The sequence below is a fragment of the Poecilia mexicana genome, unplaced genomic scaffold, assembly GCF_051168715.1.
Source record: "Poecilia mexicana isolate PSO_F unplaced genomic scaffold, ASM5116871v1 scaffold_8, whole genome shotgun sequence".
NCBI classification, from domain to species: domain Eukaryota; kingdom Metazoa; phylum Chordata; class Actinopteri; order Cyprinodontiformes; family Poeciliidae; genus Poecilia; species Poecilia mexicana.
In genome coordinates this window covers 27,890,753-27,908,005 of record NW_028263377.1, presented here as the reverse complement: position 1 = coordinate 27,908,005, position 17,253 = coordinate 27,890,753, and the positions used below count along the sequence as shown (strand labels likewise).

General features: G+C 48.7%; 2 protein-coding genes across 2 annotated transcripts; one reads left to right on the top strand and one right to left on the bottom strand.

Annotated features, from left to right (window-relative positions):
- Window positions 1-163: 163 nt before the first annotated feature.
- Window positions 164-9,872, bottom strand: fbxl19 (F-box and leucine rich repeat protein 19). Its single transcript, XM_014973410.2, has 11 exons — window positions 9,111-9,872; window positions 6,084-6,284; window positions 5,843-5,986; window positions 5,139-5,225; window positions 4,886-5,071; window positions 4,776-4,808; window positions 3,175-4,391; window positions 2,933-3,096; window positions 2,688-2,849; window positions 2,390-2,605; window positions 164-2,278 (listed from the first exon to the last, which is right to left on the bottom strand). Exons 2-11 carry the CDS (start codon window positions 6,267-6,269, stop codon window positions 2,019-2,021), a joined length of 2,655 nt encoding a protein of 884 aa, XP_014828896.2. The 5' UTR covers window positions 6,270-6,284; window positions 9,111-9,872; the 3' UTR covers window positions 164-2,018.
- Window positions 9,873-11,135: 1,263 nt separating this feature from the next.
- Window positions 11,136-16,905, top strand: ube2m (ubiquitin conjugating enzyme E2 M). Its single transcript, XM_014973421.2, has 6 exons — window positions 11,136-11,417; window positions 12,562-12,656; window positions 13,348-13,386; window positions 13,592-13,695; window positions 13,952-14,015; window positions 15,148-16,905. Exons 1-6 carry the CDS (start codon window positions 11,303-11,305, stop codon window positions 15,286-15,288), a joined length of 558 nt encoding a protein of 185 aa, XP_014828907.1. The 5' UTR covers window positions 11,136-11,302; the 3' UTR covers window positions 15,289-16,905.
- Window positions 16,906-17,253: the final 348 nt, after the last annotated feature.

Below are 17,253 nucleotides of genomic sequence, written 5' to 3'. Positions count from 1 at the left end.
GAGGTGAAGTAAAGCGGCTGCTCTGGATTATCTGATCCAGAACCAGAACTCTGATGGATCCTCCAGGCAGAACCGGAAGTGCTGCTGGAACTGAGATCTCCTGCTTTTTAATCATTTTAAGGCTAAACCAGCAGATAATGAGAAATAAGCACACAGACAGGAGTAAAAACGAACCCATTGCTTCTTTATTCCTCATTGTACAGTAGTCATTCATACGTAGCTGCCTTGAGTTGGTCTTTTTTTGTCTGTTTTCACCGTTTGTTCCACCTTCTTCCTCGTTTCCCATCAACACGTTGGAAGAGTCGTGGACAAAATAGAAAAACAAACCGAAAACAGAAAGAAACAGGAAATGCCCCTTTTTCCACAAAAACTACATTTGGCAAAAAAAAAGAGGAGCAGGGAACGTTGAGTTGATCCAGTGCATCGAGAATATACTAAGATCCAAAACTGATATGTTCAACCAATCAGCTCCGATCTGCTCACCTGTTGCTAGGTGAAGCCCACAAAGTGACCCCCCCTCCCACACTGTAAAAAACAACTTAAAACATAAAAAAAGGTGAGCTGCTGCTGTTTATGGCACGACGAGGGCGGAGGCGCCGCAACATTCAGCCCCCCAGCAAACACTCTGCAGAACCGAACCAGGCCAAGCCGGGCCGGTTCCAAATTAATACACAGAGGAGGAGCAGTAGAACCAGAACCAGAACCAGAACCAGGCGCCATCAGTGATAAACCGCTCATCATTTTTTTCTCAGAAATAAAGTTGAGTTCTCGGTCCTGTGATCCAGTTTCTGAACTGGTTCTGATCTGACCCGTCCTGAAGCCTTCCTGGGTTTGGCAGCTTTTCACTCATCTTCAGTTGAGAAACGATCAGAAAATGTCTCAATTATTATTATTCCTTTATGCATCCGGGCAGAAAACATCTTCGGAACCAGGTCAGAACCAGGAACCGGGTCAGAACCAGGAACCGGGTCAGAACCAGGAATTAGTTCAGAGTTTCAGAATCTGGTTTTAGGTCAGGAATCTGTTCAGAGCTGGAATTATCTTTGGAATTCTGTTGAATTGGTCATTTTGGATCAGAACCAGTTTTCGGATCAGAACCAGTTGTTGGGCGTCTGCCTGGTTGATCCTCTCCTGATAGTTTTATTTGTTTTGATACTGAAAATGAATTGAAACAGAAAATAAAGACATGAAGGCTCTGATATGATCTAAAGGACATGAACATTTTCCAGAATAAATCCAGGACTGGAACCGGACCGGACCAGATCGGACCTCCTCTCCGCAGAGGTCAGCGACAAGCAGCGATATGAAGATCCTCTAAAAACCAAGATGAGTCACTCTGTGGAGTTTCTCCGTCCCCTTTCCTCCAACTGGACCGAACTGCAGCAGAACCCTGGACCAGACCAGAACCGGCTTGGCTCAGACCGCGGCGGGAAGTGCTGCTGTGGCACCGAATAAATTAACGTCAACAAAAAATACTCCTGAGAAATAACACGAGATCAAGATTCGATCGGACCAGAACCAAGGAGGAGGGGCTGACGAGGCTCAGTTTAAACACACACACACACACACGCACGCACGCATGCACACAAGGGCAGGGTAGAGGGTCGGTCCAAATACCTGGTGCCGGAACAGACTGGAGGCCTGCGCCTGGGTCCGAACCGGTCCGAACAGACCCACAGAGATTCTGATGGGAATGTGGAGGAACGCTGAGCTGGAACATTTCAGGAAGCAGCTCTGTGTGTGTGTGTGTGTGTGTGTGTGTGTGTGTGGCTGAATCAGCAGCTGACGAGGGGGGCCGTGATTGGTCGAAAGGAGGGAGTGTTCAGGGAGGTCAAAGGTCATTTACAGTAAACTACAGGTATATACACACACCCATAAATGTACAGAGGAACGAATATGTACATGCTCAGGGTTGCTAAGTTTCACCAAGTCTCCTCTGAGGAAGAGCTGCTCCTCCTCTTCCTCACCTGCTTGTAGTGTAACACGCGCGGAGGCGGGGCTTAAAGCGGTCACATGACTTAGCTGTTCTTCAGCAGCGTTCTGTCGTCAGGAAGAGCCGAGGAGGACGAGTTAGCAGCGACGGTGGCGATGCCGGCCGAGGAAGAGGAGGCAGCGGCGGAGGAGGTGGAGGAAGATGAGGAAGAGGAGGACAGGAAGGGGAAGGAGAGCAGCTGTCCCGACTCGGTGGAGAGGAGGGAGCAGGAGCGCAGGTCGACCGTCTGCAGGGCGGAGCAGCACTGGAGCAGCTGGACGCACTGTTCAGTTAGCTTCACACAGCCTGCGCACACACACACACACACACACACACACACACACACACACACACACACACACACAGTGAGCCTGATGGAGAGCGAGGATGAGGACGAGGAGCACTGGCCCCGCCTACCTGCCAGGTTGAGGTGAGTGAGGCTCTCCCTCAGCGGCGACACAGTGAGGTTGCGGACCGTCTGGTCGCTGACGTTCAGGCAGTGGCTCAGGTCCAGCCGGGTCAGCTGGGGGGTGTGGCGCACCAGGAGGCGGGACGACGCGTCCGTCAGGTCCAAACCGGCCAATCGCAGCTCTGTCACGTTCTGGAACCGCCCAACCCTGCTCTCGCTGGGAGCTGAGGACCAATCAGAGAGGAGGACACTCAGAGCCGCTCTGGGCCGACCAACAGAAGGTTAGAGAGGCGGGGAGGGACTCACCTGTCCGGGACTCGGGTGGGGGGGCCAGCAGCTCCCTCAGGTGAGAGTCTTTAAGGTCTTCCACTCTGCTGAGGTCCAAAAGCTTCAGACACGGACAGACGGCCTGACAGAGGGCCGAAACGGCCGGCCAGGCGCAGCCGGAGACGTTCAGCTCCAGAAGACCTGGAGGGGGAGGGAGGGTTATACGAGAACGACCCGGGCAGGAACGACGCGGAGCGGTACGGAGGCGTGCGCGGCACCGTCACCTGGTAGGCGGTTGATGAGCCACATCAGCTGCTTCTTGGAGATGTTGGTGCAGCCCAGGTTGAGGGAGACGGGCTGCCGCCTGATGATGCCGCTCAGCATCGGGGGGGTGATGGAGCGCTGGCGGCTCAGGTCGATCTGCGTCCACAGCCTCTTGTCGCAGCACCTGGGTGGGTCAACGGGTCAACAGGTCAACAGGTGACCAGCTGGCGAGCCGCCCAGCAGGTAACAGGAAGTGACTCACCAGCGGCTCCAGGTGCGACACACCCTCATGCAGACGCAGAGCTCCCGCTGGCTCAGGTAGGTGAAGACTCGCAGCCAGACGTCACGCGTCATGATGTGGGCGGAGCCGCAGTCCAGCAGCAGGCAGCTGGGCTCCGGGCAGGCGGGGGGGGGCCGCACCAGGTGCCGCTCCATCTGGACGGGCCGGGGGGGCGAGGGCACGGCGGGGGGGCTGCGTTTCATCACCTGGGAGCGCGGCGCCAGGCGGGACGGCTGCGAGCACGGCGACGCCGCCATGGTCGACATCAGCAGGCCGCTGCTGGCCACGCCCCCCCCGTTGGAGGTGGGAATGGAGGACGACACGCCGCTCCTCTGGCTCGGCGTCTTGCTGTTGTTGCGGATCTTGTTTCCGCGGCTGGCTTTGGCTCCGCCCCCTCCGCTGCCGTGTCTGTGATTGGCCAGAACGCCACTGGTGTTCTCCTTCTCCCCGCCCCCCGCCCCGCCCCGGGTCCGCCCGTTGCGTGCTTCCTGTCCGTTGCTGCGCTGCTTTGCCGCGAAGCCATCATGCAGTGAGGACGGAGGGATCTGATTGGACGAGAGCGGCGAGGGGGGGGGCAGGGAGGCGGAGTTCTTCCTGCTCCGCTCCGGAACGTCGTCCTCCTCCGGGTCTATCAGACCAGGTTTGCGTCCCCTTGACGGCACGTCGGCCCCGCCCCCTCCTCGTCGCCGGGCCTTGTCGCCGCCCCCACGCGCTGGCTCCTCCTCCCGCTCTTCCTCGCCCCTCCCCCCGTCCCCCTCTGACTCATCGCTGGCGCTGAAGCCGAGTTCGGCCAGCCGCCGCGCCCGCTCCCGCTCGCTGCGGCTCCGCTCCCGCTCCGCGCGGCTCCCGCCGCTGTTGCCGTAGACAACTGGAGGGGGTGGGGCCGGGGAGGACGACGAGGGCGAAGATCCACCCCCCTGCTCGTCCCGGAGCGAGTCGTCCGAGTCGGACTCGGAGTCAGACTCGGAGCTGGAGGACGAGGAGGAGGAGGACTCGGGCCGGCGCTCCAGCAGGCACATCCTGCGGAAACGCTCCAGCTTCTCGCGGTGATGCGAACGCTGCTCAGCGCTGGACGTGGCTCCGGCCGCCGCCGCGCTGCCCCCTGCTGGCTGGGAGGAGGACGAGCTCTGCTGGCCTCCTGCCGCCGCCACAGAGGAAGAACCGGGTCCGTTCGACTCGCCCACTTCCTGTTTGGGTTTCTGACCACAGAACAGAGAGAAACGTCTGTGTTTAAATTCACATCAACATGAATCCAACATGTCGGTCGGGCGGCCGACACGCTGCTTCCTGTCTGGTAAATCAGAACCAAACCTTCAGCTCAGAACCATTTCCATTTCAAAGATGGATTACAATCTGTCAGATTATTTCTTAATGTCTTCATGTTTCCTCTTGATGCCTTTTAGCAAACAGAAATCATTTTAGTGATTCTGAAACCAGAGAAGTTTGGTTCTGATGTAACTTCAGACAGGAAACATGTGGGCGTGGCTTCACTGGGTGTATGTAAACTTCTGGTCTTCACTGTTTTTTATTGATAATCTACTGAAATTTTTCAGAGCTGGTCAAAGAAATGAAAGGCTTCGTACCTTTTTGAGGCGTTTCTCATGCGCGCCTTTAATCTGAAGGGCAACAGGAAACAGCGGATCAGAGCGGATCCAGACCAGAACCAGAACCACACAGAACGGACCGGGCTCACCTTCTTCTTGGGCCCACTGTCCATTGGCTGCTCCTTCTCCTTCTTCCTCTTGTGCCCGCTGTCCGGTCTGGCCGCCTCCTCCAATGGGGGCGGAGCTTTCTTCTTGGGGGGCGGGTCATCCGTCAGCTTCCAGCGCCCCGCCTCCCCGTTGTCCAGCCGCCGCTTCCCCATCCCGTCCGCCTGGTCCTGAACCCGAGAGACAGATCTGATCAGAACTCACTACTAACATGGCGACCGGACCGAACCGACTCACCTTGCTGGTCTTCCCCTCCTTGTGGCACTTGGGACACTCCCAGCAGTTTGGGATCTCGTCGTTGATGATCCCGTCCGCCTTTCCCATCTGCAGAGAGACGGAAACACAGACGGCATCAGCAGGTTCTGCTCTCCAGAACTGGTCTGGCTGCAGAACCGGTCCAGGTTCACCGCCATCAAACCAAAGCCAACGAGCAGCTCAGAGTCCCATGGACTAAATCAGACAGAAAGAGAGAAATGTTCGGTTCTGGAGGCGTTCTGGATCAGACAGGTGAGGTCACTGAGGTCAGAACCTGGTCCAGACATTAAAGGGCCGGTGTTCTGCGTTTTCCTCCACCTGTCATTAAAATGCTTCATAAATATGAATTCAATAAATATTACTTGAAATTGGGCCTCTGTCTCTTTAAGAAGCTCCTGCTCTTCCTGAAGCTCCGCCTCCAGGAAGTCGTCCCAACATGGCTCCTCTATTAACCCTTTAACGTTTCTACCAGCGCTGCTCTGAGCAGCAGCTCCTGTAATGAACTCAGCAGCTGTTTGCTAATTGCTGCTGGCTAGTCTGAAGGAGCTGGGTGAGGGAGGAGCCCTGGAGGCGGGTCTAGGTCCATCCAGGTGTTTTACAGCTCAATTGTTGCTATAGAGATGAAAGGTTTTCTCAAACATGAGCAACAGCTGCTGCTGGTTCCGGTCCGGTCCAGTCCGACTCACCTTGAGGCAGCTGGGGTGGATGATCTCGTTGCAGATGGTGCACTCCATCAGGCAGAGGCTGAACTTCTCCTCCTCAGAGTCCACCGTGTCTTCCTTCCCCGCCTCGCCGCACGCAAAACACACCGCGGTGTGAGGCAACACGGGCTGCACACACACACACACACACACACACACACACACCAATATGGACAGAAATACAAACTACTGTGTGTGTGTGTGTGTGTGTGTGTGTGTCTCTCACCGCTGTGCACTGTCTCTGCAGGCAGGACTGCTTCATCCTCCCCGGTCCTCCGAACTTCTTCATGTCCTTACAGAAGTGACACTCTCCGCACTCGGTCCTCATGCAGGCCTGGCAGCGCCGGCACCGGGTCCGCCTGCGCCGCGCCCCGCTGCCCGCCCCCCCGCCCAGCGCCTTACTGCCCGACATCCCCCAACAAGTCAGCTGCACACAGAGAGAGAGACGGGTCAGAACTAGACAGCAGTCGGGCCCGGCCTGAAGTCTTCCAGAACCTCAGGACTCCTGCAGCTAGCTGCATGACATCAGGAAAACATAAAACGGGTTAAAGTTGCAACGGCTCTGCAGAGACAGGAGGCGACATGCACACAGAGTTTGAGTTAATATTTAGTGCTACTAAAATATTATGATGGAAAACATATTTTTAGGAAAATAGTTTAACAGCCACACTTTCATCTGAACCAGGATTTATACCAGTAAGCTGCGTTTAATCAGATTTCACACTAATATTCAAGATCCAGTTTCCATGAGAGATCATTTGTGATAGAAATGATTAGACTGATTGATTAGTTCTGCTGACTCACATATTAAAGATGAATCTAGATTTTTCTTTCACAGCACCAAACAAAGAATGACATTGTTCTGTTGCCCTGCAGCCCCGCATCATAACACCTCCTCCTCCATGCTGCATTCAGTCAGAGCGGTAAGCCGAGGAGAATCGTCTTCCTCAACCTGAGAGCTTCAGAACTTCAGAGTTCACAGAGCTGGACTCTGAGGAAAAGATCTGGCAGCCATGTTGGTCAGGGCAGTAATCAGGTGTGTCCCAATCAGTTCCAACTCAATTCTGATTTGACGCTGCCGCAGGTGACAGGAGGAATGAAGACGGGCTTCCTCTGGTTCTGGTTCTGACAGACCATAACGATCCAGCAGCAGGCCCAACGGGCATCGGGTCACTGCCTGCCCACAGAGTCAGCTATGCTGCCCCTGGACTGGAAGCCGTTTTTATTTTTACCTCAGAGTGGCCAACTGTCTGTTATTCCTATATTTACTTGATACAACAGAGGCTTCCGCACTTCCCATATCTGTGTCCTCCGTCCCTTTTTTCAGCCGCTACAACTGTTTAATCCGTTGTTAACACATCGTAACGTGTTTTTCCGAGCCGCCTTTAAATGCAACATGAGGGCTAGGATGCTAGCTGGGTTTACACCTGTGAAGGAGACCTGCTGCTGCTGGGCGGAGCTACAGGTGAGTTGGAATCATGGCAGCAAAATGCAAAAAACTTTGCACAGATTTTCCCCCAAACTAACCGACTGAGTTGATTATAGCTGTTAGATGCAGGTAAAGTTAGCCGAAAGGTGACAAGCTAATAATACAGGTGTCTATGTTCAAAAGTAGGCAGTACTGGTTACATTCACCTGAGTAACTTTTTGGGAAAACATTTTTATTTACAGTTTTACATCACTGTACTGTTGTCATTTACTTGAGTAATATTATTATTGCTACGTAGATTCATTTTGCATTTAAAGAAATAAACTTCAGAGATGGGAAACATTCAATTTTTGCAACGTATGAGCTAATGTTTTGAACATAATGCCTCAACATTTTATACACGTCACTGTTCACATCCATTGTTTATTTTGTGTTAATAAATATGGTTAATTATCTGAAAGGTTACATAAAGGTTTGTTTACGTATTTACATTAAAGTAAAAGCTGGTTTACCCTTCCCCCTCAAAATAAGCCGATTATTGATCAGAACCTCCAGCAGAACCCGCTCTGGAAGACCTCAGAGCCCAGAGTCTGTGTTTCCCCTGGTGAACCGAGCCTGGTCCTGAAACCAGACCCGGTAGAACCAGTTGGGGTCTACCAGAGAGCGCCAGGTCCAGGTCTTCACCCATCCCGGCCAGCTGGACCCTCCAGTAGAATCAGCAGCAGCAGGAACCACCATGAAGGTACATAAGGCTTTATAGCTAACTCAGTTCCTGGCGCTGACTCGGCTGCAGGACGGTTCCCGTCGTTGTACAACAATCTGCTTCTGCAGCAGCAAAGTGATCCAAACACACCAGCAGGTTTCTCCCTTAATAAGCAACACTTTGTTTAAAATGTATTTTAAGGTTACTTGTTTCTTTGACATTTCATTTGGTTTGATATTCTGAAACACTGAAGCGGAACAAACATGAAATAAGAAATCAGGAAGGAGGAACATTATATAATACCATCCTAATATTTATCGATAGTGTCCTGTATAAATATTTGACCTCCAAATGTTTCATAGGTTCAGCAGGTAGAAAATATTCAAACAAAGCTTTTATAGAAACAAGAGGTCTGACTTTAACATAAACTGCAGGTTTAAACATGTTTGTTGTTCATTTAGTGAAGTTACTCACAGTGGCTAGAAGAACCAGAAATGTTACTCAAGTACAAGTTCAGTGTAGTAAAACGACTCCTAAAAATACACTTGATCCAAAAGGCATCTCCAGTTAAAGTAAGCAGTTAGTACCAGCCTCAGTCCAGTTACTATCTGGCTGGTTTTTATTCTGACAGTAACCAAAAACTGCAGATTCCCAGTGATTGTGTGTAAAACACAGCAGGTGTTAAATCAACTCCTATGAAGGCAACTAAATATAGAGTTAATGATTACCGCAACAGATCCAATAACAGCAATATTGATCATCTGGAAGCCTGTTAGCTCCATGTTGGCAGCCAGGAATAATAAGGATCTGCTAATGGCTAACAGCTAGCTTGCTATAGCCGCCTCCATTCAGGCATCTGCACCGCCGCGGGAGTTATTGTTGTGTTAATTGAACAATCACACACCTGTACCACACCTGTACAGACACCCAGTCCCTGCCCATAGCCCCCCATCCACACCTGCAGGAAAACACAACGGCAGGTATGCTAACGTGTTAGCAAGCTATTTACCCCCTGCGGCTGCTTCCTCCTTCAGGATCCCAACATTAACCAGCTGCAGTCGAGAAGGCAGAAGGGGGCGAGCCCCCGGCTGCGGACACACAGACACACGGCGGCCTCTCACCTCTTCCTGCTAGCTCGCATGCTCCTCGCTGGCTCATTAGAATCGATATTAGCCAACAGTTAGCCGTTAGCTTCAGCTATTAGCCGTTAGCTTCAGCTCAGCGCTTCCTTGTTTGTTCCTCCGCGGGGCTGCTGCAGCTGCTCTGTGCTCCGGGCTGCTCCCTCACTCGTGTCCCATCACGCTGGTTCCGCCGCTCCGCCGAGCTCCTGGGCCGGGCCAGCCTCACGGACCCGCGCGGGGGTCGAAACGTCTCAGTTGGTGAATCGATCGCTGTGGATAACTTGAAGGGCGCAGCGCCGCTGAGGAGCTGGCGGAGTCGTGCCCATTCACTCCTCTCGCTCTCGGTCTCTCTCTTTCTCTGCAGTGAGAGTCTGCCTCGCTCTGCTCCTCTTCCTCCTAGAAGGCTTCAAAAAGCACAAAAACACACTAACGCCTCGCTCTCACCAGCGCTGCCTTCAACAACCCCGTGTAACCCTCCGCTAAAAAACTAGTCCTCGCGCATTAACATGAATCAGTTAAAGCGCTGCGCGCGGCTTTTGTTCTCGTGTCTATTGTGTGTGGCGCCTGCTTGTTGCGTGTTGTGCGTGGTTTGGATCACTGCTGTTGTCAGCCAACTTGTCACCTGTGACACGTTTCTAACCTCCGCATTGATTACATCACACAGGTGACCGCAGATGCCGCGTGCCGCTTCACCCTCGGAGCGTAACGACAAAAATAAATAAATAAATGATGGAACAAATGTAGTAAATAAAATATGGACAGGAAAACTGCGCACGCTCAACCTCTGCGCGATGACGTCAATATCAAGCAAGGATTTTTGGGGTGTGTAGTTTTTTAAACTTTACCCCAAAATAATGAGTCAACTGATCAGTTTAAAATAAAGTACAATCAAAACATAGATAATGAAGACAAAATGTTGTGGACATTTATGACGTAAATAAGGTTATAAAATATATACATTAGTAAATCAAAACATGGAACAATCCAACTTGGAAATAAATTGGCTATATATTATTATTATTATTATTATTATTATTGCACACTTTAAATAACATCCTTCAAAACACCCAAAAATACAACATATATAATGTAAAATCAACAGAACAAAAATAAACACAATACAATGATTTTCACACTGCATATGAATCTCTGGTGGTACGTATATGGATTGCCTTTAGTGGAAATTTCAAATATTGGCAAAGTTAATACAAAGCAAAGTAATTGAAATGTAGAACTAACAAGCCGAAAGAACAAGAAGCTGGTGGAAACTTATAGGGTTTTCCATTTATCTTTGAAGTTTGATCTGAGAATATTATGAAACCTGGATGATCCATTTTTGGTCAAAAGTAAGAAAATCTGAAGAATTTACCAATTGTTGATACTTTTACAAATCTGTGCTAATATGTTTGTCTCAAGATGTTATGTATTCAATCACTAAAGGAACATATATTTTGTGTTATCATACACAAACTACTATGAATGCAGATAAGCAGTTCTTACAACAAATATATTTCTAATACAGCTGTATTTGACTTAAGGTTTGAATTGGTGCAAAAACTGTTAGTCTTTGTAATTCCGAGTTCAGGAACCTTTCTAGAAATTTGTAAAAATATTGAGTTTGGAAATCTTTACTTTTTGTTTGTTTATTTATTTATTTATTTATTACAAAGTACCAATTAATCACTAAAATAAATGTACTTATTCTTAATTCTCACTGAAATTGGAAGGGAATATGTAGATAATACATCCAAGAATGTTGAGAACAAAGTAAAAGCCCTTTTAAGGTTTTTACTTTTTAGTGGTTTTAGGGTTTTTACTGAAATTTCATTGGCTGAATGAAATTTCAGCCAAATGAAATTCTTTTTCATTTGGCTGAATGAAAAAGAATTTAATTCAGCCAAAACTTCAGCTACCTTCTTCCTTTGAAGGCCTCTCCCGTTAACGTTTCACCCTACCAATATGGTGGTCGCGCTGACGCGTCGCATCAGCGTCCATGGCTCCTCCCTGCCCGGCCTCTGCGCAGCTAACAAGCTAAGCTGGCTCGGCGGCTCGCAGCTTCTCTCGGTGTGGTTAGTTAGTTTGAGACGCACCGGCTCCATCCACAGTACGGTGCCGCTCACAGCGACCTGGTGGAACGTTCACGCCCGGCATAGGGACACCGAGTTCGGACATCAGCTTACAAACAGGTGAAAATGATTAAGCTGTTCTCCCTGAAGCAGCAGAAGAAAGACGAGGAATCTGCTGGAGGAAACAGAGCCGGAGCCGGGGGGAAGAAAGCCAGTGCGGCCCAGCTCCGAATACAGAAAGGTGGGTCAGTAACCCGACCGGGGCCCGCTTGGCTGCCCCGGCCCCCAGCAGGGCTTCCTGGCCGGGTACAGAGCAGTAAACACCGGGTAAAAACAACCGCTCTGGAGGAGGATCGGTACGTCCAGGCCGGCTGTTGTTACCCAGGCAGGCTAACAGTTAGCGCCACAACCAGGAGCTAACGACGGCTAGCTCCCCCTGCCATAGTTAAAAACAAACTGAGCTAAAACGTTCACACCCTGCTAGAACTACACCCAACACCTGCCTAATCCCAGGTACCATGGAAACCTGGTTTAATGACAGATTTTAACCTGTCAAAATGGTTTAATCAGACTTTAACCAACTAACCTGGTTTAATCAGAGGCTTTAACCTGTCAAAATGGTTTAATCAGAGACTTTAACCTGTCAAAATGGTTTAATCAGAGACTTTAACCAACTAACCTGGTTTAATCAGAGACTTTAACCTGTCAAAATGGTTTAATCAGAGACTTTAACCAACTAACCTGGTTTAATGACAGATTTTAACCTGTCAAAATGGTTTAATCAGACTTTAACCAACTAACCTGGTTTAATCAGAGACTTTAACCAACTAACCTGGTTTAATCAGAGGCTTTAACCTGTCAAAATGGTTTAATCAGAGACTTTAACCAACTAACCTGGTTTAATCAGAGGCTTTAACCTGTCAAAATGGTTTAATCAGAGACTTTAACCAACTAACCTGGTTTAATCAGAGGCTTTAACCTGTCAAAATGGTTTAATCAGAGACTTTAACCTGTCAAAATGGTTTAATCAGAGACTTTAACCAACTAACCTGGTTTAATGACAGATTTTAACCTGTCAAAATGGTTTAATCAGAGACTTTAACCAACTAACCTGGTTTAATCAGAGGTTTTAACCAGCTGTTGGAGGTTAGAAGGGCGTTTTGGTGAATCCTGACTGAACCAACATGTCTGCTCGGCCCAGATCCGGTTCTGACCAGCTGCTGGTTCTTCCTGAACGTTGTCACCTTTAATTCTGATGCTGTAACCACGGCGATGATAAAACTCCTGATCTGTCCCACCTGCTAACCTCCATGTTTTCTGTTGTGAACTGAAGCGATGGATTCAGGATGATGATGATGATGATGATGATGATGTTTGTGTTGCAGACATCAATGAGTTAAACTTGCCAAAGACGTGTGAAATCAGCTTCCCCGATGACGACGACCTTCTCAACTTTAGGCTCATCATCTCGCCAGACGAGGTGAGTTCAGGAACTCTAACAGCATTAAAAACATGGATGGTAACGTTTTGCTTTCTCATGTTTTGATAGTAAAATTATTTTGTTAATAATCACATTTTCTTGCTGCATCTGTAGTTTTTCCAATTCTTTATATTTTCCTTATTTTTTATGTTTCGGGCTTTTTCCTAACTGGATTAAATTTTCATTTTCCCTCTAATTCTTCATCCAGCATCCCATAATAATGGGACATGATGATGATGATGTTAAAAATGTTTTCCTCATTCCATGAACGTCTGGTCGGGTCTCTGATCTTTAACGAGCTTTTTGGTGAAATTCAATCAGGCGGCCATTGTGGTCTGGCCTCAGCCTCTCTGCTGCGTTCAGGGCACATTGGGACGTTGGAGCGTCCTGCATTGAATGTTCAGGGTTCCTACTGAGTCCAGCAAAGTAAAGAATATCTTCCTGATGTTCACCTGGTGTAGACGGGTGCCGGTATTGCTGATCCCAAACTGGTCTAAAATTCACTGATTATTTATTCAAAAGTTGTATTTTGGTTTTGAATCTGTTACAGTAGAAGCTCAGCTGTGGTCCAGTTGTAAGTTCTGGTGTGAAAACAGGTCAGAACCATGAGGTCGTTGATGGACGCAGAAACGTGGTGATGAAGACGTGTTTTTCTTCATCATGCACATTAAATGTTTGTTTTCTCTTTCAGGGTTTTTACAAAGGAGGAAAGTTTGTCTTCAGCTTTAAGGTAAATTTTTAGTTTGAATTTTGGCAGAAATTCTTCCTCACAGCCGGATCCGGTTCAGATATTTAGAACATCGAGTTTCTGAAATGAAACTAGAACTCATATATTACTTATAATTATCACACATAAAGTGAAATATTTCAGCTTTAAGATCAGTCTCAGACCCAGTGTTCCGACCCGGTGTTCCGACCCGGTCTGTGTGTTCCAGGTAGGACAGGGTTACCCCCACGACCCCCCGAAGGTGAAGTGTGAGACGATGGTTTATCACCCCAACATCGACCTGGAGGGAAACGTCTGCCTAAATATTTTAAGGTCAGTTTGCAGAACCAGACCGGACCAGGAGGTTCTGTTGTGTCCAGTCTGTCAGTCATCTTTAATTTGATTGAATAAATTGGGTTAAAACGTCTGAGAAGTCCTGTTTCCAACCTAAATAACAAAGTATTCTGATATATTTAGATAATGACAGATGTTTGCTCAGTCCTTGTATTCAGTCAGTAATAACCTGAATTGTTTTCTGTTGTGATAAATGAAGACGTTGCTAACGGCTGTCTCTGCTCTCTGTCCACAGAGAGGACTGGAAGCCGGTTCTGACAATAAACTCCATCATCTACGGTCTACAGTATCTATTTCTAGTGAGTTCAGTCTGACTAGTAAAAAACATTTCAGCTCCTTTAAAAAAATGAAAAATAAATAAGAAAGCATTTTATTAGTCCTGTTCAGTCCACTTCTACCCTACTCCAATCCATCTGCCTAGTCAAAGTCCGTTTGGGTTGGTGAGGCGTGAACGCTAGTCGACCTCTGACCTCTGGTCCTCCAAACCTCAGTCTGGGTTCAGTTGAAGTGAACTCTGGTTTAGTTTGAATCCATATATGAACGCCAAGCGGACCGTAGACCGCTCCAAAAGCAGGAAGTGGACTATAGCGCAGGGCATTCTGGGTAAATACAACCAAAACTAACGTGCTAGCCTAGCAGTAGCAGGTCTTTAGCCTAAAGAGAAATCCTCCAACCGCTAAAATCTGACGCCTCCATCTTGTTTCCATCTGGTGAAGAAGGAAGTTGCTCTCAGTGTCTTCAGAGGTTTTTGTGTCGTTTCCCTCAGTGGTTCTGGGTGCAGCGCCCCCACAGGCCAGGAGGGGAACAGGTTGGTTTGACTCAGAACCACAGCAGCTGGAGGTGGAGCAGATGTTCTGGTTCCAGTAGAACCGGGTCGACCGGACCATCAGGAGGGAAAACAGCTTTAGTCTGTTTTCCCTCTTGTTTTTAAGTATGAAAACAATTTTTATTAAGTAAATATTCTTATGTGTTTTTTATTCTTGTTGATCAGCAACTACTTGTAACATTAGCCTAACTGTCTTCCTTTGACATTTATTACATGCCAGATTCTGTGCTGATGATCACAGATAAGTTAGACTCGAGTAAAGCCAGAGTTTCCCTCACTGGACTTTCAGCCTGGTGGGCCTCCAGGCTTTTCCTCCCGCCCCGCCAGGCTTTATCTCTTTATTTTAAACTCAAGTGAAGGCAACAAAGCTTGTTTTACAGTTGATGCACGTGTACTTTCACCCAGAATGCTCTGTTTGGATCATGTTGTTGCAGAACAGGTTCACCTCTACCAGTCAAACAGTCTGAAAACTGGATCAGAACCAGAAGAGTTTGGACCCAGTCAGAGCTTCCGGCGAGAAACATTTAGGTTCTGGTTCCAGGCGGTTCTGTTCAGCTCAGCTAATGTTCCTGACCCCAGCTGATCATGTGACCTCTGACCCCCAGGAGCCGAACCCGGAGGACCCGCTGAACAAGGAGGCAGCGGAGGTCCTGCAGACGAACCGGCGGCTCTTCGAGCAGAATGTCCACCGCTCGCTGCGGGGCGGCTACGTTGGCGCCACCTATTTCGAGAGATGTCTGAAGTAGCCCCGCCCTGTCCCGCCGTCCTCCAAGCTCCTCCCACTTCCCCTCTCCCCCTGTCTGTCTGACCCCTCCTTCCTCCTCTGCTCCTCTTCGGTCGCCATGGCAACGGGAAGCAGCACGACGCAACACGCTTTCCAGTTTTACCACAGAAGAAGAAGCTGCACCTTCCTCTCCTCCTCTTCCTCACCTGTCCCCTCCTCTTCCTCTTCCTTCATTTCTGTTTCACTTCAGCCATGATACGCCACGGTGGGGGGGGGGGCACCAACGACAACACATCTGAGCGGACTCTGCTGAGGAGGAGGAGGAGGATGAAGGTGGGGTGCTGAGGATGGACAGATGTGGGGGAGGGGTGATTGTGAATGTTGCTCTGATCAACGTCACAACGCCCATGATAATGATGCTCACCAGATTGTTTTCCTGTTTTTATTTTGAGTGCGTGGCGAAGACGCCTGACATCACAAAGGTGGTCTGTAGGACACGCCCCTTCCTGTCACCGCCTTCATTCATTGGCTACAGATCAGAGAAATAGCAGCAAACTCCAAACAGCTTGCTGCATCCTGCAGGTCTAGCAAAGGGGGCGGGGCTTCTCACTTCCTTCCTGCAGGAAGTCTCTGATTGGATGGCTTCTTGTTCTTGAAAGGGGGTGGAGCTTCTCTCTTTGATCCTACTGAGTCTAACAGAGGGGGCAGAGTTGTGTCCTAACGTTTTTGCACGAAGTTTGTGCTTTTTGCTTTCTACCTGTGGGAATTTCTTCTCATTTTTGTCCAGGAAGTCTCTGATTGGATGATTTTGTCTTAAGGGGGGCGGAGCTTATTTCTTTGTTCCACAGGAAGTCTAGCAGAGGGGCGGGGCTTCTCACAAGTCTCTGGGTAGATCTTGGATTGAGAGTGAGCATTCTTTTTTCTTAAAGTCCAGCAGATGGGCGGAGCTTTGTCCTAACATTTTTGCACAAAGTTTGAAGGGGCGGAGCTTTTCCGAGTATTCCTGCAGGAAGTGTTCCAGATGGGTGGAGCTTTTTGCGTTCTTAAAGTAGGCGGGGCTTCTCACTGCGCTCTCACAGGAAGTGTAACAGAGGGGCGGAGCTTCTAAATCAGAGGGAGCAGATTCGCCTTAATTTTTTTCTTAAATATTTTTAGTTTTTTTTAGCTTAAAGTGGCCACAACGCCCCCTGTTGGGGTGCTGTGGGAGGTCAGGGGTCTGAGTAAAGGGGAGGAGCTAGTTTTAAGAGGGGGGGGGGCGCAACTCTTGATGGAGGGAACATGCCTTAAAGTCTTTGTAGCTGTTGATTGGTGGGTCGATCGGCATGGGCGGGGCTTATTCCTGCAGGAGCCACCTGATAGGACAAGATGGAGTCCATCTGTTTGGAGTTTGCTGCTCAATAAATCCCATGAAATGTTGATGGGCGGGGCCTATTATGATGTGGGCGGGGCATAGCTTAGTGGGGGATGCTTGTTTAAATGAGTGGGGTGTGGGTGGGCTTTTGATTTTTATTTTGGGGAGGGTTTGGGGGGAGGGGCTTGAAATGTTACGATTCTATTGTGTATATTGAAACCCCAGCTGTTCACTTTGACTGCAATATGATTTATGTTAAATAAAATATGAACTTGAATGAGGAGAAAACTGTTGCCCTCTGGCTTCGGACCCCAACCAAAAACCAGGAGTCACCTTAACGCTGAAATAAGGGCGTGAATTCACACTTTAACAATTATTTTGTAAATTAAATATAAAAGTGAAAACATGAGATCAGAAGTTTATATACACCTTTTTTCTCACTGTCGTTAAATCGGACCAAACTGCTCTAGGTTCAGGTCAAAATTATTGAAATTATTTCTATTTGCTAAAATTATTAAGAACTGACAGATTAATTTATCTTAAAATCAGAAGTTTACATACACCTCAGATCACGAGTTCTCATCCATTCCTGATAGAACCAGTAGAACTGGGTCAGGTTTGTCATCAGTTGCTGTT